This window comes from Crocodylus siamensis, chromosome 6, assembly GCF_052110815.1.
Source record: "Crocodylus siamensis isolate JL-2025a chromosome 6, ASM5211081v1, whole genome shotgun sequence".
Classification (NCBI taxonomy): Eukaryota; Metazoa; Chordata; order Crocodylia; family Crocodylidae; genus Crocodylus; species Crocodylus siamensis.
In genome coordinates, this window is record NC_143400.1 from 5831494 (window position 1) to 5855915 (window position 24422).

The following is a 24422-nucleotide window of genomic DNA, read 5'->3' on the forward strand; positions in this document are numbered from 1 at the left end:
GCGCGGGCCGCCGGCACTGGGGAGCGGGGAGGGCCGCAGGGCTGACGGGCGGCAGCGCCCGCACCCGGTGCCGTCGTTGCGGAGCCCGGGTCACCCTGGGCCGCGCCGGGGTTGGGCGGGGACCGGGTCTCGTGCGGCAGGGGCCAAAGCCGGAGCCTGGGCGGGGAGCGGGGGAGCCGGCCCGTCCGTGGGGAGCCCTAGTCGCGGCCCCTCCTGCCTCTCCGGCCGCGGGGAAGCACCTGCCGTGCTCGGCTTGGGCACGAGAGGGCAGCAGACACCGGCGGAGCCCCGGTGCGTGGGAGCGGGCGGCTCCCGGCCCCCCGGGGCTGGGGCTGGGGCCGGGCACCCCTAGGAGAGGCGGGAGCCGTGCGGCAGGACCCGCCCTTCCTGCTCCGGACAAAGCCTCCTCCTCGCTGCCCGGAGCCGGCTCCCGCTTGACCTTCACCGTGCCAGGGAAGGAATGCGGGCACGGAGCCCTGGCAGAGGCGGGGGAGGCCGGGCCCTGCCGAGCGGCCTGTGCCCTGAGGGAGGGGGCGGGGAGCTGCTGCCCAGCCGGGCTGGAGGGCATGGCCCCCTGGCACCCATGAACTCCGCCACCCCCGTGCCCCTCTCCAGGCAGACTCCGGTCAAGGCCATAAACTCTTTATTTAAAGGACCAACCACGTTATTAAATATTATTTCAAAATAATGATAAAACCGCAGGTTAAGGCAGTGTCCATCCGTGGCCCGCCGCCCCCCGCGCCGGCCGCCGCGGGGTCGGTCCCGGGGAAGACGAGGCGGGCGCCCAGAATTATATTACCGTGTATCCATAGAAAAATAAAACTCTGCGGGCGGCGGGCGGTTAGCGCGGTTAGAGCAGCGCGGTTAACGGGTTACCGACAGACACCCCCCGCCGCCGGCTCCCCGGGCCCCGCGTCTTTCCCCCACGAGGCGCGGCGACACCGCCGTCAAGCCCCGGGGGCGGGGGACGCGGGCTCTCGCGAGGCCCCGGGGAAGGGGCCAGGGCACCCCGCAGAGCGGCGGGGAGGGGGGCGGCCCCCTCGAAGTACCGGGGAGCGGGACAAGGCACCGGGCGGGGGGACAGCGGGGGAGCACGAGGCCGCGGCCGTGCCTAGGGCAGCAGGGCGCCGGGGCCCAGCACCCGCCGGGCGGCGCGGTACAGCAGGCGCGAGTACCAGTGCAGGCCGGTGTCGTTGCCGGGCCCGGGGCCGGGGCCGGGGCCGGGGCCGGGCAGCAGCGAGAGCAGCCCGTGGGCCAGGCGCAGCGGGGCGAAGGCGCGGTGGGCCCAGCCGTGGCTCTCCAGCGCGGCGTAGCACGAGGCCAGCACGCCGTCCACCAGCAGCGTCCCGTGGGCCGTGAGCGGCGCGTAGACCCCGCGCGCCTCGGCCCGCCACACGCGCAGCACCCGCGCCGGCTGCAGCCGCTGCCCCGCGCCGCGCCGCGCCAGCACCGCGTCGCCGGGCCGCAGGCGGCGGGCGAAGACGGGCGCGAAGCCGGCGGAGCCGTTGGCGGCGGCGAAGACCAGGTGCGAGGGCGTGAGCAGCAGGCGCCGCCCGGGCCGGCCCGTCTCCACGGCCACGAAGGCGGCGCGGCGGCCCGGGTCGCGGTGCAGGAAGAGCAGCACCTCGGTGGGCACGAGGCGGCCGCCCGGCTCCGCCGCCAGCACCCAGTCCCCGCGCCGCAGCTCGGCCAGGCCCCGGCGCTCGCCGCTGCGCAGGGTCACCGTGGCGTCGCCGGGGAAGCAGCCGCCCGTGCGCACGGCCAGCGCGTTGTCTGCGGGGAGGGGGCGGTTAGCGGGGGGGCAGCCGCCCGCCAGGAGCCGAGAGCCCGGGCGCGGGCAGCCGGGCTCCGGGGGGGAAGCGGGGGCGGGGGCGGGAGCGGGGCCCGGGCGCTGCCCTCACCCGCCTTGACGGAGACGTGCACGTGCGCCTTGGACTCGTAGTGCACCCAGTCGAAGCCGGCCTCGACGGCCAGGCGGGCCAGCAGCCCGTACTTGTCGCGGTCGCGGTCCGACGTGGTGATGTCCAGCGCCCGGCCCTCGTAGTGCAGCGACTCGGGCAGGTGGTGCCCGTCCTCGTCCCAGCCCTCGGTGACCCGCAGCTTCACGCCCGGCCACATGTTCATCACGGCGATGGCCAGCGCGTTCACCCGCTCCTTGCAGCGCTGGGGGGCGGCGGGGCACGTGAGCCCTCGCCCCCGCACGGGAGCGTCCTGGCCCCGGCCTCCAGCCCCGCGCCCCACTGCATCCCCCCCGCACAGGGATGCGGGACGGGGCGCGGAGCCAGGGCGGGCTGCGGGTGCGGGTCCCGGGCTGACGTCTGGGACGCTGGGAATAGCTGTCCCCGGGTCCCGGCCTCGCCTCCCGTTGCCGCGGGACGTGGACCCCCCCACCCCCGGCCTCCCTGACCCACCCGGGGCAACTGCGATCCCCGCCGGTCCCAGCGGAGCACGACAGGAGTCGCGCGCGGGCGTGGAGGAGGCGGACGACAGGGGCCCGGACTCGTGGGTTCCCCGGGGGGTTCAGATGAGCCGGAGCGGGGACCTCGGGGCGGGGCGGCCCATAGACCCCTCCCCAGCCCGGCCGGCAGCTAGACCCCTCCCCACCGCCTCCAGCTCCGGCTCGACTTTCACTCGCGGCACCGGCCTTTCCTTCCTTCCTTCCTTCCTTCCTTCCTTCCCCCGCCGCGGGCCCGGGCCCTTAACCCCTCGGGCGCCCGGCACCGCTCCCGGGGAGCCGCAGCCGGGGGCGGGGGGCGCGGGGCGCCGCTGGCACGCGGGGAGCGGGGGGCCGAGGAATGCGCCCCCCCCGCGCCCGCAGCACAATGAGCCGCTTTCCAGCCCGGCCATGACCTAACCCGGCGGGAATCCGAGCCCGGGGCCCGCACGCCGCCGCTCCGCACAAAGGGCCCTTTCAGCCGCCCCGCGCCCCCGGGCCCGGGCGCGCGGGGGAGAGGGGAGCGCGGCCCGGCCCGGCCCGGCCCGGGGGCGCTGCGGAGGGCCGGGAGCGGCCCCGGGACCCGCTCCTGCCCCCGGGGTGCAGCCTCCCCGCCGGGCCCGGGGCTCAGCCCGGCTCCCACGGGAAGGGCTGGTCTCGGCTGCGGGTAGCCCCGGGCTCCGGCGCGGGTGGGCAGCGGAGCCTGCAGGTGAGTGTGGAGGGGGGACGGAGCTGCCGCCTGGACCACGGGCCGCCTGCGTTGCTATGGAGACGGGATGACTTGCCCCCCCCCAGTGACAGCCAGGAGCATCGCCCCCCGCCGGGCCCGAGAGAGCCCCGCAGCCCCCCCTCGCAGCAGCCGCGTGGGCCGCGGGAATCCTGACCTGGACCAGCCGGGGCCGCCGGGCACCAGCTGTGCGGGGGACGGAGCCGGAGCTGCTGCGGGTCAAGGACAGGGTGCGGGACCTGCCAATCGCGCCCCCTCCCACCGCGCACGGGAACGGGGACACTGAGGCAGGCGGGGCAGGGAGCCCACTGGTGCCTGGTGCCTCCCCCCTGGGCAGCCCCCCTCGCCCCCGCAACGGCCCCAGGCGCCCGAGCCCCACGGCACGGGGGGGGGGGCGGTCAGCGCAGGGAAGTGGCGCCACGCGGCGGCCGCCCACGGACACGCGAGGGGCACTAACGTCCCGGGCGCGGCGCTGGCGCCAGCGGGGCTGGGAGCGGCGTGTCGCCGCGCGGGGGCTCGAGCCGGGGGAGCCCCGCGCGGGGCGCCCTGGGCGGGGGCGAGCCCGCCTGGGTCCCGCTCCGGCCGCGCCCGTGCCTCAGTTTCCCGGCGCCGCGGGCGGGCGCTCACCTCGGTCATGAGCCGGTCGGCGCCCGTGTTCTCCTCGTCCTTGAAGACGATGTCGGGGTTGTAGTTGGGCACGAGGGCGCGGAACCGCTCCGAGCCCCGCGCCACCCGGCCCTCGGCCCGCCCGCTGGCGCCCAGCGTCCGCTCCGCCACGCCGGGCACCGACTGCTTGTAGAGCAGCGGCGCCAGGTGCTTCCGCGCGTAGCGCCGCCGCCCCACCGGGGCCCGGCCCGGGCCGCAGCCCGCCGCCGGCCCGGCCAGCGCCAGCGCCAGCACCGGCACGAGCGCCAGCGCCAGCACCAGCCGCCGGCGCATGGTCCCGGCACCGGGGCCGGCGCGTCCGCAGCCGCGCTCAGTCGCCCGGGGCGGGCATGGCCGGAGCGCGGAAGCCGCGTCTTGTAGCGGCCGCGGTGCCAGGGGCGGGTCGGAAGCGCTTCCTCCCCCGCACACCCACGGCTGGGCTGGCAGGGCCCGCTCCGGCCCCCCACCCGCACCCCGCTCAGGCAGCCCCAGCCCGGGAGGAGACGGCGCTGCAGCCCCAACCTGCCCGCCCTGGCCCCTGGCTCCAGCCCCCGCACCTGCCCCGAGCCCGCGGCCCGGCAGCGGGGGAGCCGCGCAGGCCGGGGGCGAGGGGAGCAGGGCCCCCGGCCCCCGCCACCCTGCCCGGGGCCCGTGGGCTGGGGAAGATGCACCCCGGCTGGAGCAGGTGCCCCGCAGCCCTGGGGCCAGGCTTCCCCCTCTGGCTGGAAGCTCCCTCCCCAGGCCCCATGCCCCGCGCAGCCCAGGGTGAGAGCGGGCAGCGCCAGCCTTGTTTCCTGCCATATAAACCTGGCTTCCTGCGCTTCCTGCTGGCCCCCCGTGGGAAGGGGCGGCCAGGGGCAATGCAAGGGCCAGGCCCTCACGTTGGGCAGGATGGGCGGGTTGCTCCACGTGGGGCAGCTCCTACTGGAAGCAAGGGGGGGGTGTGCAGAGGGGAGCTGGGGAGACAACCCCTTCCCTGCCACCCATGTGCTATGGCAGGCCCTGGGGCTGCTCTGTCAGCTCTCAGCAACTCTGGAGCCCAAGCCCCTCCAATCCATAGGGCACCCTTGGGCGGGGCCATGGGCCCAGCAGGGAGGAAGGGGAAGATAAGGCCATCAAAGCCAGGAACCTGCACGCCCACGCGGATGGCCAGCCCTCACCTTTGCCCTCCCTCCTTCCCTGCCACCACCCTGGGGGGGGGGGGGACGGGGTGGGAAGGGGGTCTGGAAAAGACTCATTATAATTAGTCCTCTTCCTGCCTGGAGCTAATCTGGGAGCCACGAGGTAGGCTGCATGCTGAGCAGGGAAGAGGCATGCACACCCGTACACGGGAGCTGCTACCAGGAGCCCCTAGCCCTGCACACGCACCATGGACCCCAGGCAGGGGCAGGCATGTGGGGCACAGAGGAGTTGACTCTGCCAGGCCCTGGCCTGGCCCCCATAGCCAGGTGACTGCCCCCCCCTGCCAAGAAAGAAACTTTTTTTTTTAAAAGAAAAGTAAAAGACACCAGTTGGATTTATTACTCTAGGCAAGTAACAACAGACCCAACACACTCATTACATTCAACACAGTTGGGGCAGGCAGAGGGTAAACAGCCCGGGGGGCCCAGCTGCCCCCGCTCCTGCCTGCATGCTCACAGTAACAGCCAGGGCCTGGGATTCATACCTTGAGACTGGTCCCCTCCTCCCCGCTGGGAGGTGCCAGCCAGATCCAATGCCCTTTTCCCCCCTGCCCACCCCATACACTCAAGCCTGGTCCATCCCCCAGCACCAGGGACTTCCTTCTGACCCTGGTCTAACCCCACAGCAGCCCCCACCCCATCCTTAAGAACTGTGTCCCAGGAAGCTCCTGCGAGGTAGTGAATGTGCCTAAGGCACCAGCCGCAGGGAGCAAGGGGGAGACGGGTACGGGGCCAGGGCCACCACCCCAGCCAGCAGGGCTGGGTAGCAGCAGCTGTAGTGCGATACTTTGAACATGTAAACATGGCCCCGGAGCCCTGCTGAGAGGAAGAGGAGGTAGCAGGAGAGCAGCTCCAGGGCCTTGGTTCCTGCCCCAGCAACTTCCCTAGCTCCAGGCTCCCAGGGACTGGGGCACATGGTAGGTGGGGGCCCCACTCCGCCCCAGCTGCCACCTGCACTGTGAAGGCTGGGGGGTCCTTGGCCCTCTAGGGTCCTTTGATTCGCTGGCTCAGAACGCAGAAAACAAATAAACCCTTTGAGATCAGGAGGGCCCCCCCAGGGTCCTGACCCCAATCCTGCTGTCAGCACCTTGTCCTAGCTCAGCTTGCAGGGCTGGCGTGTGCGGGCCACGGGCAGAGACAGCTTGTGCAGACCTGGGGAGGGGGGCAGGGTGGTCAAAGGCAGCAAGCACTTACAGCCCCCTCCCCTCTCAGCACATGAGCCCCCACTGCCAGCACCCCCACAGCTCAGGCAGGGCTGGGGCCCACCCCCCAGCCTTCCTCACAGGGCCCAAAGCACCTGCTGAAGCCAAGCCAGCTGCTCCCTCCCCAGCCTCAGAGCCCCCCAGGCTCACCGAAGGCGCGGATGAGCTCGGCCTGCACGGCCCGCGTAAACTTCTTGACAAGGCAGAGGGCAGCCAGGGCAGCGAAGAGCACGTTGTAAAGGAACACGAGGTAGAAGTTCCCCAGCCAGTCGAAGCGCCCAAAGTCACCCAGGAGGTCAAAGCGCGTGATGCCTGTGGGGGGGAAATGCCATGAGGACCGGGGGCCCCCCAGGCCAGGTGGGGACCTCGACCCTCCCCCTGGAGAAGGCTGGGGACTGCCGCAGGGCCTCACCTAGTGTCCTGGAGAAGACGGGCAGCGCGGAGCTGAGCACCAGCAGGGATACACAGTTCCCAATGATCTGGAGAAGGGAAGAGCCTTGGGTCTCGGGAGCCGGCTGTCCCCGTCCAGGCACATGGCCCCCGCACTGCAGCTCAGCCCCCTCCCCACCATTGGAGAACAAGGGCACCACAAGCCCCCCACTCAGATGGGCCACAACGCAGCAGGTGAGTGGGCCTAGACCAGAGTTCAAGCCTCCATAAAGACCCTACATCATAAACTGCCCCCCACCCTGCCAGGGCTGCAGCACCGTTGTGCAGCCAGTGCAGGAGGCAGAGGAACAGGAGCTCCAGGGAGCGGGGCACCTTGGCCGCAGCCCGGGGCTGGAACCCAGGAATCCTGAGGGCAGCTGCCCGCCAGCCCTCTGCTACCGGGTGGGCTTTGGCCACGCTGCAACTACAGCACTGATGGGAGGCAGGTTCTTTTTACCTTGGTCATGGGGGTGTCTTGCTTCTGGGGGAGCAGCCTCATGAACAGGGGGGAGCTGTAGAAGCCCACGACGGAGGAGACCATCAGGTAGCTGAGCCAGGGGTCAAGGAAGATGGAGCAGAACACGGGAGGAGGGGTGGGGGGCAATGCACCAGACTACAGCAGCAAGGGAGGGGTGAAGAGCCAGCCCCTGTGGGGTAGATCCCAACTGGGGGCCAGGGGGTAGTTCAGCCAAGGATACAAGATGAGAATGACCTGGAGGGCAGCGCCAAAGGAGCCCAAGATGGAGAAGGAGACCTCACCCAGGGGCGCGTCCTGAAGGAGACCACAGGAGGGGGTGGGTTGGGGCAGGGCAGGGCTCCCAACACATACCCATGCAAGCAGCAGCAAGACCCCCCCCCCCACTTCCACCCCAGCCAGCAGCAGAGGGTGGCACAGGCCCCAGCTGAGGCCCAAACTCACACCAGGCCCTGCAGAAACCAAGACAGGGCAGAGATGCAGCAAAGACACCCTGAGGCCCCTCCACCCACTCCCACAAGGCCTGCACCTGGATGCCCCGGGGCATGGCAGCATCATCCAGCAGCAGCTCCAGCACGTGGATGCACACAACCAGCACGGAGATGCCCTGAGCAGGGAGCAGCAGGTGAGGGTAGGACATAGCACCCAGGGCCCTGCTCTCAAGAGACCAGGGGAGCCTGCCCCATGGGGGGGGCTCCTGGACAGGCTCCAACACCCAGAGGGCAGCAGATACCATGAGGGTAGGGCAGGGCGAGACACCCCCTCCTCTCAGCTGGTCAGTGCTAGGACTGGGAGGGAACCCAGGAGTCCTAGCTCCCAGCCCCCAGCCCTCCAGGGACAGGGCTCTCCCAGGCAGCCCAGTGCCGGGCACTGGGTGAAGAGAGCAGGGGGCAGCCCCCTCCTCCCTGCAGCACCCATCCCCACCAGCCCAAGCACTCACTGTCAGTGCCAGCAGGCACAGCATGGCCAGGGGGTATCCCAGGTTCCTCTGCCAGGGGGATGCTCGTTGTCGCAGTTCTGCCGGCAGGCACAGGGAGCCTAGTGAATGGCTGGCAGGGGGCTGCTGCCCAGCCTCCCTCCCCTACCAGCCCAGAGGCTCCCAGCCTGGCCCCATGGGAACACCTGCCCCAGCACCCCAAAGCAGAGCAGGGAGCTGGACCTGCCCAGCCCTGTGCAGCTGGGACCAGAACCCAGGCGTCTGAGCACACCCCGCCCCACCCAAGCTCCTTACCCAGCGCCATCCTCCGGCTCCGGATAACCAGGAGCTGCTCCCGCAGCACCGCCACATTCAAGTTCAGCCAACAGGAGGTTTTGCCTGGGACCAGAGAGGTTAGTATGGCAGGAGACTTCCTACTCCAGAGAGAGAGTGGGGGCCTGGGTAGCCCAACCCTTCCACCCCCATAGCACTCACTGGAGGACAGCTTGCGGGAGACGGCAGCTTCCTCAAACCCAGTGCAGCTCAGCTGTTCATCCAGGTCCTCCAGCAGCTTTGGGGAGAGGGCAGAACATTATTGGTGCTTCTGACACCCATGTATGCTCCCACCCAAGGATGCCAGGGCTGGAAAGGAGGGTGGGGTGCAGCCAGGGCAAGAGGGGTCCCAAGCCACCCCCTGCCTCTGCTCTGTGGCAAGGCCCAGCCACCCTGGAGAGGTTGGGACTCCAGGGAGGGGGGAAATCCTTACCCTCGGCTTCACCAGCAGCTTCCCAGTGACAGTGAACATGCGCGAGAGCCCGAAGGGTGTGCACACTGCGGGCACAGCCAGGAGTCAGAGCTGGTGCCCACCACAGCCCCTGTGGGCCACCAGGGGGCACTGTGCCCTCAGCAATGGCAGCAGCATCAGGGGCCTCAGCAAAGGGGGGGCTTTGCCCTGAGCCTGGTGGGCACAGAGTTGGGGGCAGAGCTTGGTGCCAGGGTGCAGTGAAGGGGATGGAGAAGCAGCAGCAGCAGGGAGCGGGGCCCTGCTCCAAGCCCCAGGGCACGGACAGAACCCCAACCCAGGTGCAGAAGGCAGGGACTGGAGGATGGAGGTGGTCTCTCAGCATGGATCTCCAAGCCCCCCCCCCAAACAAAAAACAAAAACACCCCCTCCCCAACACCAACAAACCAAAAACCAAACTTACAGAGCAGCAGCAGCATGCCGAAGAGGGAGATGCAGGAGTAGAGGTAGGGCAGATAGTACTCCCACAGGTCTGCGGGGCACAGGAGTTCACGTCAGGGGCTGTCCTGTGCAGTGGGACAAGTCCCCATGCCAGGGATTCCAGGAAGGGAAGGGGTTCGTCCCCCACTGGCAGACACGGAAGTAACCCAGGACCGCTGGGCCACGTATCCCCCTCCCCAGAGCTGGGGGCAGAAGCCAGGAGTCCTGGGAGCCCAGCCTCAAGAGTCCTCTGCTAAGGGGGCTGCCCCGACACCTCTGAGGGCACCCGAGTGCTCCCCAGCCAGACCCTTTCTGCCCCGCTCAGGGCTGCACTCACCGTAGAGGGACTCGCGGCTGGCGGCATCATTGTCGATGATGGCCGACGCTACCCAGACCATACCCAGAACCAGCAACGTCAGCAGCAGCAGCACCACGAAGGTCTCGTACACCCTGGCCATGATGCCCTGAAGAGAGGGGAGTGTCTAACGGAGGTGCAAGGGGGTGAGGGAGGAAGGCAGGGGCAGGGACAGGCTGGTACCTTCTTTGATCCGGCAAAACCCTCTGCCTCAGTGAAGAAGTAGGCAAAGGGCATGAGGAAGACGAGAGAGAGGTTGGAGAAGAGGAAGATCAGGTTCCAGAGGCCTGGGTGGGAGGGGACAGGTGGGTTGGTGCAGGGCTGGACCCATGGGCCCAACCTGGGGCATTTCCAGGACCACCTCCATCCCTGCTGGGCTGTGCCCCGTCCCCCTCTGCCCTCCCTCCTGCTGGCACCCCCGGCCCAGCCCTGGAGCCAACACAGGGCAGAGGGGTGGGCACTCACCATGGACCAGGGAGCCATTGAGCCACTGGATGTAGTAGTTCTGGGGGAAGGACAGCAGCACCTCATTACTAATGATGGAGAAGGGCAGCAGGAGCACAGCGCCCAGCGAGACAGCCAGCGTGAACGTGCACATCCACAGCCTGCAGGAGGAGGGAAACAGGCTGCCTGAGCTGCCCTGGTCTGAGCCCCGGCCGCCCACCAGGGCACCTATGCATGCTGGCCTGCAAGGGGATGTCACAGGTCCCTCCCTGCCCATTACCCACGGGGGAGATGCCAGCAGCTGCTGGACTGCAAGTAGGGAACAGTCCAGGGGCAGCTGCCCTGGACACGAGCCAAGGCGGCATGAGTCCAGCCAGGTCTCAGCACATTGTGCATGAATGTGCAGGAATGTGTTTGTGTGCACATGTGCATGGGGGGGGGTGTCTGCAGGAGGCAGGGGCAGGCACTCACACAATCCTGTTGACAGTCGCATCCTCGTCATCGTGCACTGGAGAGAGAGAAGCAGGGGCTGAGCCCAGGACTTCAGTAGGCCCCAGCCAGAGCTGGGCTGGGCAAGGAGGGAGGTTCCAGCACTAAAGGCAGGGGGATCAGTCCCCTCCCCCAGCTTTAACCCACACCCAGGTCCCCTCAGCTCCATCTGCCCAAGCCTCAGCCCCCACAGTACAGAGGCAGTGATGGGACAGGCATCGTGGAAATGCTGCCTGGTGTAGCTTCCTCAGGGGGGCCATCTCCTTAGGGGCAGCACCTCCCTTGGAAGCAGAGCCAGCAAGAGCAGAGCCCGGGTGGAGACAGGGACCAAGAGCTGTCTGTACAGGAGAGGCGAGGGTGCATGGGCCAATTCCAGAATATTTATAGCCCTGCTGACAGGCTTGGTGAGGTGTAAACAGCACTGGCCACAGCCCCGCTCCCCTCCCAGCAGCAGCAGCTGGGGCACAGCGGGCACCAGGGTGGGGGTGCCATGGGTCTGGCTGCACTGGCTGGTGCATCCCCAGGCACCTGCTCCCACAAGCCGCCCCCCACCCCCCCGTCTCTGGCACAGGGCACCCCCTGCTGTGCATGTGCATGTACCTGGCTTGGCTATGCCCTGGCATCTGGGGCAGGGCAGCTTGGCAAAGGCAAGTCCACCTGGCAGGAGCCCATGATGCCAGGCTGGCAGAGACAGCTGGCTAGAAGCCCCTTATCCAGGGCCCTTCCCTGCCTGTTCCCAGGCTCCCGCAGCCCCTGGGAGGGAAGCACTCGTTACCAAGCCAGGGAACACGCTGGTCTCTCAGTGCTGTATGGGGAGGTTATGGGGGGGAGGGGAGGAGGATGCCACGGCAACCAGGGGAGATTTCCCACAGCAACCGATGCCATGGCAATGGGATGGCAACAAGCAGGGGTAAACAAGCCGAAGGAGGCTCCCTGGAGGGGCAGCTGCTGCAGAGGGCTGTGAATGGGTCCTGGGAGTCGAGGTACAAGGGTGACCAGCCCCAGCCCCCCACCTACCCGTAGTGAAGTCCGCGTGCTTCTTGAAGCGGGCTACGACCACGTGGCAGAGGAGGTAGAGGCTGGCAAAGAGCAGGGCACAGATCTGTGGGGAGAGCATGGGTCAGACTTCCCCCTCCACTTCCCTGGGCTCGTAGCCTCAAGCAGCGGCTCCCCATGCCTTGCCCCTGGAGCTGGGACACCTGCCTCTCCTGCTGCCCCCACCCAGCTGCCACCCTGCTCCCCCCCAGTACCACCCCCCCAGGACAGAGGGAGGGCAGGGTCTGCCTGGGCCCTGCTGGAGCCCTCCCAGCCCTAGAGCATGTAGGCCCCTGGTATTGGGGGAGCAGGCCCCTGTCCTATCATGCCAGCTGGTCACCTTGGCCTGCCCAGGCCGTCTCCTTCAGGGACTGATCTGACCAGCTCGGAGATTAACTCTGCTCTGATCCCAGATGATCCCCCCTGCCTGGTCCTGCCCCCAACACACACACACACACACACACACACACACACACACACACACACACACACACACACACACACACACACACACACACACACACACACACACACACACACACACTCTGCTGGTTTGTGGGGGGGAGGGGGGGGAGGCAGCAGAGGACGTGGAGGTTCAACCCCCAGCTCTGGTAGGCGGCACCAGGGGCTGCAGCAAGTCGGGGGCTGAGCCAAGGGCAGGTACACAGGAGGGAGGTGTAGGAGTGTCCCATCCCATCCCCAGCCCTGGGGCCTCTGCCAGGGCAGCAGCCAGGAGCCAATGCCCCCACCCCGGCCCCACACGCAGCTCCGAGGTCCACGTTTTAAGAACAGCGACCTTTCCTCCCTTGCGGACGCGGCAGAGCGGGCAAAGATCAGCCTGAACCTGTCGCCCGAAGGAGCAGCAGCACAGACACCTTTACTCTCCCCTGTCTCCTCCTCCCCTGACCTCAGGGCTGCACTCCCAACGCAGCAGTCAGCAGCACTGGCTCCGGGCACCCTTGCACCCCAGAAGCAGAGGGCTTCAAGGGCCTGGCTGGCAGTGCCCACCCATCACCCCCAGCAGGAGAGGCTGGTCCAGAGCACAGGGCACAGACTGCCTACGCTAGGTCAATGAGGCTGAATGGGCAGGGCTGACACCGCTGCCCCAGGTGCAGGAAATGCCTCCACAGCCAGCCCGGCTCAGGCAGCAGCCAGGCATGCGGTCAGGCTGGTCCAGGCGGGACCCAGCTTCCCTGCTGCTGGGCCCCAGCACCAGAGCAGCAGTAACGAATGGCCCAGTCTTTAACCCTTTCAGGCAATGGGAGGCCAACGTAATGCTGCTCATGCCCTCCTACAGGCAGCAACCAGCATCCCCTCCTCCACCCAGCAGGTAGAGGGACTAATGCAAAGGGATCTAGGATGGGAGTGTGACTCTCCCACGGGGAGGGTCAGTGGGACACAACCAGTGCCAGGTGCATGGTGCTGGACACCTGCCTGCTGGCAGAAACTGTCCCCTGGCCCTGCCCTGCTGCACCTTGTGGAATCCCAGGGCAGCGAGGGCAAGGTCGGGCCAGCACCACACGGCCATGCAGAGCCCAAGGGAGGCAGCTGTGCTTGGCTGGGGCAGGGCAGGGGCCCGCTCCAGGCAGAGCTCCCTGGCAGGCTCCAGGCTGGGGTAGACAGGCATTGCCATACACCAGCCCCCACGCCTGCCTGGCACTGTGCTGCACACAGCCTTGGTCCACCCCTGCCCAGCGGCACATGCATGTCAGATGCCTGGACATCGTGTGGGCATGCCTGGGCTCTCCCCAGGCTCTCCCCGCCATCACCACAGCGGAGGGGAGGGGGGGCTTGGACTCCCAGGTTCTGTTCCCACCGCTGAGGCCAGCTCCTGGTCCTGCCTCTTGTGTTCTCCATCACGTTGGCAGGAACCAACCCTCACGGCTGAACCCAGCACCTCAGGACTGGGGGCGGGGGGCAGAGAAGCCCACACAGCAGCACCCAAGGGAGGTGAAGCCTCCCATTTGAAGGTGCAGGCTTTGCCAACCAGCCTGGCCTTGGAGAGGCCCCAGGGCAAGAGACACAGGGGGGGAAGTTCTCTGGTCCCAGACACCACTGCTGACCTTGGCTCCACGTGAACAGCAAGCAGGGCCTCCCTCCCTCCCGCAGGCTGCCAAGTGGGACAGCTGCGCCCCGTTACACAGGCGCCTGCAGCTGTCCTCATGGCCCCCCATGCCAGCAGAGCTGGGCGCACTCAGGAGGAGTCTGCTACAGCCTTAGCTAGGAGCTGCTTTAACCTCTCAGACCCAGGAACCTGCACCCACCTAGACCTCTGCACTGGGGGGGACCCCCACGAGCACCTGCTCCCCGCTCCCAGAGTTGAGAACCAGTTCTGCCAATGCTTGGCTAAAGCCCTAGTCTCCAACACAGAAACGTGGGGTCAAGCCTAGATGGAGCACCGGGGACAAGGCCAACAGGGTCCCCCCCCTCCTCTCCTATTAATTTCCAAGCCCAGCCAAAGACCACTAATACCCATGGGCGCAGTCCTGGCACTGTAGGGGGTCCCAGCAGGGGACTAACCAGGCCCCTTGCCCATCCCGCCCCCCCCAGCAAACCATAGGGCCTGCCTCACCTGCACCTAGCCAGGCCGCCCCCCCCACTGACACGAGGTCTGCTCACATTAGGAGCGCCCAAACTGGTGCTGGAGCCAGCCCCAAAAGCGCGCTTCCAAGCTCCTGCCGTCTCATCGCCGGAGACGAGTCCAGCCTGGGACTGCCCCTCACCCAGGTGCTTTTGGGGCACAGGAGGAGGGACAGAGCCCCCCCAGGGCCCAGGCTCCGCCAGTCCCCTGGCCCCGGCGAGCGGATCACAGCGGGGGCTGCTGGCACCCTCCAGCCCTTGGCTGGGAGCACCCAGTGAGCAGGGCAGGGGGCACCGTGGGACCCGCGCCCCGGCGCTGGCACGGCACGCCGGGCTGGGCAGCTGCCCCCCGGGCACAGGCCGGTCCCCAAAGAGACGCTTTGCAGGTCACCGCTTTCCAGCAGCCGCAGGGGCTGGGCCAAGGGACAGGCAGCCAGGGGCGTCGGGTGTCTCAATAACAACCTCCGCCACCTGCTCCCGGAGCGGTCCAGCCGCCCGGCGCGGGGGGCCTGGGCAGGTGCCCCCCGGGTGCTGGGGGGCGGTACCGCCCCTGGGGAGAGACGGGCCGGGGGTGGACGGGGAGAAAGGAGCCGAGCCCCCGCCGCCCGCACTCACGAGGCACTCCCGGACCCGCTCGTGGAAGAGCCGCTCCCGCACCGACAGCGCGTCCCGCTCGCCAAGCTCCATCGTCCACCAGCATGGTGGAGGGGGGGCTACCCCGAGCCCTCCCGGCCCCGCCGCTGCGGCCCCTTTAAGCCAGTACCGAGCCCCCAACCGCCGCGTCCGCCGCCAGCTACGAAATGTCCCCCGCGCTTCGCTCTTAAAGGGCCCCGCCCCCCCCGCCCGCCGGGGCGGTGCCGGCCCCGCTCATTGGCCGCCGGAACTTGAATGAGCCGCTCTTCATTGGCTGGCTCCGGCGACTGGGAGGATCGTGATAGGCTGAGCGCTGAGCCTGTCTCCGGCCGCCCGGGGTGGGAGGGGGAGCCGCATCTCGAGCCCAGCGGGCCCGTGCGGACACGCGGTGGGCCGGGGGGGCGTGCGCTCGCAGCCGGATGCCCGCGCGGGGAAGCACGGGCCAGCAGCAGCCCCCGGCCCGGGGGCACCCGCCGGAGCGGGGTAGCGCCCGGGCTCTCTCCCCTCTGCCCGGAGCGGGGTGCGGGGAAGCCCAGCGGCAGCGCAGGCCCAGCCGGCCGGGGGTGCTGGGGCCGGCCGCCGGCCCAAAGGGCTGCAGCGGCTGCGGGAAGGCAGAGGAACCAGGGAGACCCCCGGGCCCCCGCCTTGCAAGGCGGCTGAGCCCACTGTTGGGTCAAGGGGCCAAGCGAGGTGTCCACCCCTGCCCAGTTTTATTCTCGACTTATCAAATAATTTGGCGGGGGGTACTCACTCATGGGGGCAGTGCGCAGGGCGGGAGGGCAGAGGGACCCGAGCCACTCCCACAGCTTCCAGTCGTCCCCGAGGAGGCAGCTCAGCCAGGGCACGGATTAACCAGCAGGGGACTGAGCGGAGCCTGAGCCGGCTTAACCAAGCCTGGGCTCCTGGAAGTCTCACCCCATGCCCACCCCCCTCCCAACCCCTCTTAAAACCTGATCCCTCGTCCCTGGGGGCAGGACACCGGTTCTTCTTCAAAGCTGATGCAGCTGAGATGGAGCAGACCTTCCCCCCCCACACCCAACATAGGTGCTCAGCCTGTATTTGAGCTCCCAGCTGCTTTTGCTCCATGCAGGCTGGACAGCTCAGCGCTGGCACTTCCTCTGGGCTGGGAGCCCTTTCAGACATGGCTTTATGGAGGCAGAGCCAGCACTAACAGACAGACACGAGGGAGGGAGCTGCTTCACCACCAGCTGGACCTCGGATGCAACCCAAGGCCCCAAATGACTCGCACAGACCTATTTTTTAAGCCATTTATTCACAGACATGAGGATACAGACACATGGAAACCAACATGATCACACTGGAACAGTGAGACGACCGAGTCAGCGTGCCGCGCCCCGTGTGCGCTGCAGCGGGCCAGCGCACCACTACACAGCGCCTCCCCCTGGTAACAAGCAAGCTAGTGTCATAAGCTAAGACGCAGGAAATGGGGTGCGCCACAGAGATCTCGGGGCTGATCTATTCCTCCCCCTCTTCTTCCCCCTCCCCTTCCACTGAATCCACCCCCACCTCCTCGTAATCCTTCTCCAGGGCGGCCATGTCCTCGCGCGCCTCCGAGAACTCCCCCTCCTCCATGCCCTCGCCCACGTACCAGTGCACAAAGGCGCGCTTGGCATACATCAGGTCAAACTTGTGGTCCAGGCGCGCCCAGGCCTCAGCGATGGCCGTGGTGTTGCTCAGCATGCACACGGCGCGCTGCACCTTGGCCAGGTCGCCACCGGGCACCACTGTCGGGGGCTGGTAGTTGATGCCCACCTTGAAGCCAGTTGGGCACCAGTCCACGAACTGGATGCTGCGCTTCGTCTTGATGGTGGCAATGGCAGCGTTGACATCTTTGGGCACCACGTCACCGCGGTACAGCAGGCAGCAGGCCATGTACTTGCCGTGGCGGGGGTCGCATTTCACCATCTGGTTGGCCGGCTCGAAGCAGGCGTTGGTGATCTCGGCTACAGACAGCTGCTCGTGGTAGGCCTTCTCGGCGGAGATGACGGGGGCGTAGGTGGCCAGGGGGAAGTGGATGCGGGGGTAGGGCACCAGGTTGGTCTGGAACTCCGTCAGGTCCACGTTGAGGGCCCCGTCGAAGCGCAGCGAGGCTGTGATGGACGACACGATCTGGCTGATGAGGCGGTTCAGGTTGGTGTAGGTGGGGCGCTCGATGTCCAGGTTGCGGCGGCAGATGTCGTAGATGGCCTCGTTGTCCACCATGAAGGCGCAGTCCGAGTGCTCCAGTGTGGTGTGGGTGGTCAGGATGGAGTTGTAGGGCTCCACCACAGCTGTGGAGACCTGCGGGGCCGGGTAGATGGAGAACTCCAGCTTGGACTTCTTGCCGTAGTCCACGGACAGGCGCTCCATCAGCAGGGAGGTGAAGCCGGAGCCGGTGCCTCCCCCAAAGCTGTGGAAGACCAGGAAGCCCTGGAGCCCGGTGCACTGGTCAGCCTGTCGGAGAGGAGAGAGCAGCAGGTACCATTAGGATCAGTCATGCTGCAGATACTGGCATAACCCGAGCTGTAGAGGCAAAGATGCCTGCCGTCCCTGACCAGCACAGGGCAGCAATAGGCAGATCCACATAGCCAGGGTCTGGGGGTCCTACTGCTCATCTCCAGAACAGCCCTGGAGGGACCGATCCTGCCATGCCCAGAGTCCAGGATGCTCAGTGTCACGCCACCCACCGCAGGAGGTTCCACCAGTGCCAGGTGCCAGGTCAGCCTTTGGTGGGGAAGTCGCTGACAGCCTGCAGCCCCCTCCCAGATGTACCCTAACCAGCGCTATTTGAGGATTCTCCGTGCCGCACACAGATACCCTCTAGAATCAGGTTCCTACGGGCTGTTTGGTCTCTAGCTGAGCCGGTGCAAAGGGGGATTCAGTTCTTTCTCCTGTCTGCACCAGTCACAGCATTGGATAGAAAATGTCATGTTGATGCATCTTTACAATTCCAGCTAAGGCTCCTAGCGAGACAGTAACAGGCTTGAAGGACCTGCAACTGCTCAATTGTGGTGGTATTGCTAAGGGTTTAAATAATGGATTTGTATAGGATGGACAGGGCTGAACCTGCCCCAGGCAGGGCTGGACTAGATGACCTTTGGAGGTCCCTTTGACCCCAACTTCTCCAAGATTCCTGTCTGCCTGAGCCTGCAATATGAGGAGAGGGGCAGGTGGCTGTGAGGGGCTTGCATCTGGTGTTAGTTTAGCCCTAGGCAGTGCCAAGTCAGGGGACAGCTCAGAGCCCAGGCCCCAAATGCCACTATCCTCAGCCCCAGCTGTAAGATCCGTCACACCCAGGGGAACGTGCCCCGATTCTCTGCCCCTGGGCTGTGTCAGGCTTTACAGTGCCCATGGGCAGGGACAGGGGCATGATGCTCGGCCCTGCAGACCATGCCAGCCCGTGCCCCTGCAGGAGGGCAGATGGGAACTGGGGACCAGGAGAGCAAAGTCCATCTTTCAGACCCAGAGGGAGCTCCAAGTCGAGGGCAGGGGGCAAACTAGGGGCTTTTGCAAGCCATGCTGGCTTGGCCTGCTCCAGGTGCAGCCGCAGAGGGGCACTGCAGGTCAGCTCCCCCTTCCCACTGCATCCACCCCAGCCTCCACCAGGCAAGCTGCACCCACTCACCAGCTTGCGGATGCGGTCCAGCACCAGGTCAATGATCTCCTTGCCAATGGTGTAGTGCCCACGGGCGTAGTTGTTGGCGGCATCCTCCTTGCCCGTGATCAGCTGCTCGGGGTGGAAGAGCTGGCGGTAGGTGCCGGTGCGCACTTCGTCTGGGGAGAGGGGAGGCAGGAGTCCGTGAGCAGAGCGCTGCGTGTCCCTGTCCGGGCACGGGCCCTGTGCGGGGGCTCAGCTGAGCACGGGAACATGGAGCTGGGGCGGGGGCTGCACACTCACCTATGACCGTGGGCTCCAGGTCCACAAAGACGGCCCTGGGCACATGCTTGCCGGCCCCGGTCTCGCTGAAGAAGGTGTTGAAGGAGTCGTCACCACCACCGATGGTCTTGTCGCTGGGCATCTGCCCGTCGGGCTGGATGCCATGCTCCAGGCAGTACAGCTCCCAGCAGGCATTGCCGATCTGGACGCCAGCCTGGCCCACGTGGATGGAGATGCACTCGCGCTGCAGGAGAAGGAGCAATTTATCTGGTCACATCATCCCTGTCTCTGCAGTGCGTCTGCACCACTGCCCCTGCATCCCACGGCCCTGGTTCAACCACATGCTTGCACAAGGGCAAAGCCCCTGAAGGGCAAGGCATTGCTATGATCTTGTGGAGATGCCAGGCTGCAGCTGCGGTGCCCATTTTGCAGCCCTGGGACAGAAGAGCCAGCTCTAGCCCCAGCTCCCCACATCCGCCATGTGTGGGCCTGGCAGGGTCACACGGTGCGACTCAAGATGCATTCACATCTTGGTGCTTAGCAAACGGGGGCGGGGAGGGGGATTAAGTTTCTCATTTGCATCCACTCCTACAGCCCCCAGCTATCTGGTTCTCAACACGTCAGCTCTTGGCATCCAGGGCTTTTGTCCTCATCTCGCACCATTCCCCAGCCCTCCCAGGCTCACACACAGGCTCCCTGGACTGGCCCAGCCAGAACTGCTGGGCCCTGGCGCTCCAGGAGCCGCCTGGCCCCCTCCCTGCCTGCAGCGGCTCAGAGGGGACATCTTACTGTCACAAGCCCCTTCCCAGGTCAGGGCCAGGCTCAGGCAGGGAGAAGGATGAGTCACAGGAGGAAGTGAGTGTGCAAATGCACACGGGTGGGGGGGAAGAGGAAAAAAAACCCGAGGGATGAAGGAGCTATTCATATCCAGGCCAGAGCAGCCGTGGGGCCCCGCCCCGCCCTCAGCTAACCCGCAGCAGCCGGGAATGGCTCCGCAAGCCCCCACCCCCCGCCCAGCTGCTCCCTCCAGCGACAGATGGTGTGTCCCCCCCGGCTCCACCCCGCCCCGGGCGCGCCCCCTCCCCGATCCCGGGGGGGAAGAGGGCAGCCGGGAGCGCCCCTTGCGCGGTGCCACGTCCGCTCCTGGCCGAGCAACGCGGTTCCCGGGGCTGAACATGGCAGCGCGCTGAGCCGGCCGCGCCGCGAGGGCGGTCCCGGGGGCGGGGGTCCGGCCATGACGTAACGTTACAAAAGGAAGCGGCGCGTCCCGCGCACGGGGGGGGGGGGGGGCACAGGCGCCCGAGCAGCGCGGGAAGCGCAACGGCCCGCGGGCGGGAGGGGCCAGCGGCACCCGCCGGCGCTTGGCGCCAAGACAGCCCGCCCGCCCCGCCCCGGCCCGCCGGGAGCTGAGCCTCGTCGGCACCCACGTGCTTCCCCCCGGGCCCTCGCACTGCGCCGAGCCCCCCCTCCCGGGCCCTTCGCAGCCCCGCGGACTCCGAGCCGGCCAGGGGCTCCGATCCCCGCACCCCCACCCCGGCCCCAGAGCCCTCCTAGGGGCCCCGGTGCCCCGCTCCCGGGCCCGGCCCTCCACGCTCACCATGCCGCCGGCCCCGGGTCGTTACTTCTCCCGACAAGCAAAGAGTCGATGTAAGTAACAGACTGGGGGGGTTGCGGCCGCGCCGCCGCCTTTATAGCGCGGCCGGGCGGGCAGGGAGGGGCACGCGTGATAGGCCCGCGGCCCCCGCGCCCGTCGCCCATTGGCTCGCGCCGGCTGCCAGTCTGGGCGATCCTCCCCGCGGATTGGCGGCCGGGCTGCGACATTCGGATGGGGCAGGAATTGGGGGGGGTTGATCCCCCGGTAAAACCCCGCCCCGCATCGTGGGGTGAGAAATGTCCCCGTGGTCCCTCCAGCGCCCTGAGCTCCCCCTGCAATGGGGGGCGGGGAATCTCCCCTGAGCTCCCGCCTGTCCGGGGGTGCGGCGGGCGGCCGCCGCTCCCTGCAGCTGTTGCATCGTGACCAAGTCGGGGGGGAGGGGAGGGGAGGGCCGGGGGTTAATGCAGGCCTGGGGGCAGCGCGCACACGCCCGGCAGCTGCGGGAGGGGCTGCGCTGCGGTCTCCGGATAGCTCGCTCCCGCATGGCTTGGGGCTGGGCCGCGAGCCGAGCTGCGACCCCCCCGGAAGAACCCCCGGCGGGCGGGCGGGCGGGCAGGGAGGGGCCCGGCTGCGGCATGAATCATGCGGCGCTGCCACTGCGGCTGCGGCTGCGGCTCCGTCCTGCAGAGGAAAACTGCCGCAGCGGCGCCGCCCCGGCCCCCGCCCACGCGAGACGGCGGCCGGCGGCTCCGCGCTGCAGCGCCCGCCCCGCCCCCCTCCCCTCCCGGCCCGGGCTGCCCCTCCTCCTGCCGCACCCCCGCACGCTGATGTGCCCGGGCCCCCCTCCCGCCCGGGCACATCAGCAGCAAGCAGGTGCGTGCGCAGGGGATGCTGGGCCCCAGCAGGCTCGGGGCAGATGGCCTGGCCCACCGGGCACAAGAGGCCCAGCCGAGCCCCGGCCCGGTTGGAGGCCTCCCCCTGGCTCCTCCTCCCCCGGAGGAAGTGCCCGGCTTCCCCTTCCACCATTCTGCAACCTCAGGTCCGCGCCAACGGGGGCGACGTGATGTCTGACGGAGGCTGCAAGGACACCAAGTCAGTCTTCCCTCCCGCGGGGTACACGGGGGTCGCCCTGGTGCCTAGGGGAGCCAGCCACAGAGGACGCGGTTAAAGCAGTCCCTGCCCCCAGCCCGGGGGATGGAGTGTTGCCAATGTGGCCGTGATGTTGTACTGAATAAGATGGCCCTGGGCTGCCTTTTGGGTTCATGGACAGCCCTAAGAGACAGCTTGTGCCCTTGCAGGTGGCAGCAGGGGCCTCCTGGCATCTGTGCAGGTGCCAGGGGTGTCCAGCCTAGTGAGGCTTGTCTTGGCAACAGCCTGTGCGGGAGACTTGGCTCCCTCCTGGCTCAGCGCAGAGGCCTTGCCTGCGCCAGGCCGGCTTCCTTCCCATTGCCTGCGGCAGCTGCCCTGCGTGGAAGACGGAGCCAGGCAGCAGCGAGGCATTGTGAGGGGACAAAACACCCCGTGTAGACGCAGCTGCAGTCACGCGCCGCCTTGGGCCGGAGGCTTGAGGCCCTGCCAACATTCCTCCCTCCCCGCGCCAGCCTGCAAGCCGCTGCAGCCGGATCTGCTCTCTCGTGGCACAGGTTTTGCGCGTGGAGGAAGAGCAGGCAGGCTGGGAAGGCCTGTCTGAGGCTTTTAAGGCCTTGGCCTGTTCCCCTCTTGTGCAAATGGAGGTTTCCCGCTAATCTCTGAGACCGCCAGCGCCAAATCCCAGGGCTTCCTGCTGGTTTCCTGAGTCCGTTTGAAATAACCTGACCTCTGAGCAGCAACGGGCCTGTTTCACGCCACAGAGGCTGCTGCGCTAGCAAAGAGGGACCCAAGTGGTAGTCAGGATGGGGGCAGCTGCAGGATGTTGCGCGTTTGTGCTGCGGGGTTATTTCCCCTTGCTCTGGGCTCTCCTGTGGCCCCCAACCCGGGAGCTGGTTAACCAGCCCTTTCAGATCAGTGCAGAATGGCACCAGGGAAGCATTTGGCTCCTTGCATTTAATTGCACGCAAAGTGTCACACCTGCCGTGCCCACCTTGCCAGAGATGAGCAGAGCCAGCCGCAGGCAGCCTGGGCACTGGGGCCCTGGGTGCAGCCGTCATCCTGCCACAGAAATGCCAGTGAAGCCTGCCTTGTCATACCCCAGTATTGCATCTGGCGTCAGCCCAAGCCAGTCCTGCTAGCAAGTGAGCATGGAAGCAGATTTGGGGCTTGCGAATGGCTCCTCATCGGCGGGACTCCCCCACTGCCCCTTGCAGAGGACCTGGCTGTGCCTGCCTGTTTTTCCCCATGTGCTCGGGTGGGAACACGCTGGACGCCAGACTCGGAGCTGCTTACCGCTCCCTGCTCACACTGCAGGATGAACCATGTCTCCTCGGAGCCCGGCACCTGCAGTTCCTCCTTGCTCAGATTTCAGCCCATGTTCACCTTTCCTTTTATTATTTATTCCCTGGCTGGGACTCAGTGAATAAGCAAAGCGGCGCGGGGCGAGTGGGGGAGCAGCCACCTCCATCCATGTCATCCCTCCCAAGCAGGGCAGGATTGTGTGGGAGTGCCTGACTCTAAAAAGAAGTAGGTGCTGCAGTCCCACTGCCTGGTATATTTTTAATGTCATTTTTTGTTTCTTAGAAGCAGGCCGTGGAATGAGCTGTGCCTGGAGGCAGCTTCACTGACCGCAAGGGGCCACCCCTTGAACAGAAACAGTTCATGGCAGCGTATCTGGGTCCCCTGGGGCTTGAGGCCCAAGTGCACTATGAGTGCAGGAAGACTGCAGGAGCTGCCCCTCCTGGGCACACCCCAGTCACTGCAGCAGGGCTCTTTCCTGCCCACAGAGACTCAGCCTTCACCTGCTAGTCGGACGTGCTCACCGACTCCGGGTATTTTGTCGCCTGCAGGTTGGGAGCAGCATGTCCTGCCTCAGCGGAGAAGGAGGGGCAGGACAGGCAGCCCTAAAGCAGGGATCACTTGGTGCCGATGAGTGCCAAGGATCCTACAGGTGTCACGGAAAGGGGCTGGGCAGGGTCAGCTGCATGTTTGTAGGGGGGTTAAAACACAGCCAACCTTTGCAGAAGAATTGCTGCGAGGGAGGAATAAAGAAGCTTTTGCAAAACAGAAGGGGAATGGGAGAAAAAAAAAGATGTGTGTTAAAGAAGGGACGCAAAAGTGAAACCAAAAGGGCTTTATTTAATCTTGGGTTGAGGCCTCAGCTGACTTCTAGTTTCCACCCACTTCTCTCCTGTTTTTCCTTACCGGAGACCTTCCTAGAACGGTTCCCTCCCATCTCCCCCTAGGCTGGGCACTGTCCAACCTGCCATGGGACTCCTAGCAAGCCTTTGCAGGGACCAGAAGGATCCTCTCACTGCTCCGTCCTCGCTTTCCTCTCCATTGGGGTTCAGTAATAGGAACAACACAAAGGCTCTCCTGATTCTGAAGCCATGAGCCCGTTGTGACAAACAAACCAGCTGAGCAAGGGCTTAGTTTTCTGCCTTAGCTCATTGGCACCTATTCTCTCAGTGAAAGAGCATTGGGAGCTCCTTCCTGAAGGTATTACAAAGGGGTGAAAAACAACTAAAAGCAGCTCTCTCCTGTGGCTGGTGAGAAGCAGTACTGTCAGGCAGGCAGGGCGATGCCTTATAGATAAACATGTTCAGGGAGGGCATGGCTAGCAGATGTGGTCAGCTTGCTCCAAGTGTCCTACCCCAGCTTCAGTCCATTGCTGTCACAGGAAGGCTTGTAACAGGCATTTTAGAACAAGAGCAAGACACCCTGGGGGGCTCCAGAGGGGCTGAGCCCTGCCTGTGCTGGGGGCTCTTCCTGCGACCCTTCATTTGTCCATTGCATCCCACCTGCTTTGAGGCCCTAAGGATGCCCAGAGATATTTATCCTAGAGTAGAGCTGCTCCTTGGTGCTCAGTTATGGTAACAGCATTGCAGACAGGTAGGGTTAAACCCTCCCTTCCCCAAGGTGCACAGCAGCCCTCAGACTGGACCTGGAGCAGCTAGTGCCAGGCAGATTGCACCTGGAGGGAGCTGCTTCAACTCTGCTGGGCATGCTTACAGAGGAGGGCACGTCCCTGGTCAACCCTGCATCATCAGTTCACAAAGGAGGATGCGATGCAGCCTCCACTCCCCTCCCCAGCG

The 24422-nt window shown here is 66.6% G+C and overlaps 3 protein-coding genes across 5 annotated transcripts; all 3 read right to left on the bottom strand.

The window, feature by feature from the left end:
* Window positions 1-176: 176 nt before the first annotated feature.
* DHH (desert hedgehog signaling molecule) lies at window positions 177-4205 on the bottom strand. Of its 2 annotated transcripts, none has more exons than XM_090051831.1 (3): window positions 2605-3412; window positions 1902-2163; window positions 177-1773 (listed from the first exon to the last, which is right to left on the bottom strand). In XM_090051831.1, exons 1-3 carry the CDS (start codon window positions 2845-2847, stop codon window positions 1112-1114), a joined length of 1167 nt encoding a protein of 388 aa, XP_089907957.1. In that variant the 5' UTR covers window positions 2848-3412; the 3' UTR covers window positions 177-1111. The 2 variants fall into 2 exon arrangements, with proteins under 2 accessions (XP_089907957.1, XP_089907956.1); XM_090051830.1 differs by lacking the exon at window positions 2605-3412 and adding an exon at window positions 3789-4205 and having other exon boundaries at window positions 179-1773.
* Window positions 4206-5312: 1107 nt separating this feature from the next.
* On the bottom strand, window positions 5313-14940 carry LMBR1L (limb development membrane protein 1 like). 2 transcript variants are annotated; one of them, XM_090051829.1, is made up of 17 exons: window positions 14750-14940; window positions 11537-11621; window positions 10502-10538; window positions 10052-10191; window positions 9770-9792; window positions 9569-9695; window positions 9215-9283; window positions 8776-8840; window positions 8505-8580; window positions 8325-8408; window positions 8034-8110; window positions 7623-7700; window positions 7317-7390; window positions 7076-7166; window positions 6602-6668; window positions 6340-6501; window positions 5313-6139 (listed from the first exon to the last, which is right to left on the bottom strand). In XM_090051829.1, the coding sequence occupies exons 1-17, from the start codon at window positions 14819-14821 to the stop codon at window positions 6081-6083; spliced, it is 1386 nt and encodes a 461-aa protein (XP_089907955.1). In that variant the 5' UTR covers window positions 14822-14940; the 3' UTR covers window positions 5313-6080. The 2 variants fall into 2 exon arrangements, with proteins under 2 accessions (XP_089907955.1, XP_089907954.1); XM_090051828.1 differs by having other exon boundaries at window positions 5314-6139; window positions 9770-9873.
* Window positions 14941-16021: 1081 nt separating this feature from the next.
* TUBA1B (tubulin alpha 1b) lies at window positions 16022-20399 on the bottom strand. The gene is made up of 4 exons (XM_090053105.1): window positions 20242-20399; window positions 18666-18888; window positions 18393-18541; window positions 16022-17221 (listed from the first exon to the last, which is right to left on the bottom strand). Exons 1-4 carry the CDS (start codon window positions 20242-20244, stop codon window positions 16244-16246), a joined length of 1353 nt encoding a protein of 450 aa, XP_089909231.1. The 5' UTR covers window positions 20245-20399; the 3' UTR covers window positions 16022-16243.
* Between the last annotated feature and the right edge of the window lie 4023 nt (window positions 20400-24422).

Excerpts from the sequence above, each read along its gene's own strand:
- DHH (XM_090051830.1), bottom strand. The coding sequence starts at position 4,100 with ATGCGCCGGCGGCTGGTGCTGGCGCTGGCGCTCGTGCCGGTGCTGGCG. Across the intron at positions 2,164-3,788 it reads CCGACCGGCTCATGACCGAG|CGCTGCAAGGAGCGGGTGAA; the intron begins GTGAGCGCCCGC and ends GCCGCCCCCCAG. Across the intron at positions 1,774-1,901 it reads GCACGTCTCCGTCAAGGCGG|ACAACGCGCTGGCCGTGCGC; the intron begins GTGAGGGCAGCG and ends CCCTCCCCGCAG.
- TUBA1B (XM_090053105.1), bottom strand. Across the intron at positions 18,542-18,665 it reads CCTGGAGCCCACGGTCATAG|ACGAAGTGCGCACCGGCACC; the intron begins GTGAGTGTGCAG and ends CCCTCTCCCCAG. Across the intron at positions 17,222-18,392 it reads TGGACCGCATCCGCAAGCTG|GCTGACCAGTGCACCGGGCT; the intron begins GTGAGTGGGTGC and ends CCTCTCCGACAG.
- LMBR1L (XM_090051828.1), bottom strand. The coding sequence starts at position 14,821 with ATGGAGCTTGGCGAGCGGGACGCGCTGTCGGTGCGGGAGCGGCTCTTC. Across the intron at positions 9,696-9,769 it reads GTTTTGCCGGATCAAAGAAG|GGCATCATGGCCAGGGTGTA; the intron begins GTACCAGCCTGT and ends CCCTCTCTTCAG. Across the intron at positions 6,669-7,075 it reads AAGACACCCCCATGACCAAG|ATCATTGGGAACTGTGTATC; the intron begins GTAAAAAGAACC and ends TCCCTTCTCCAG.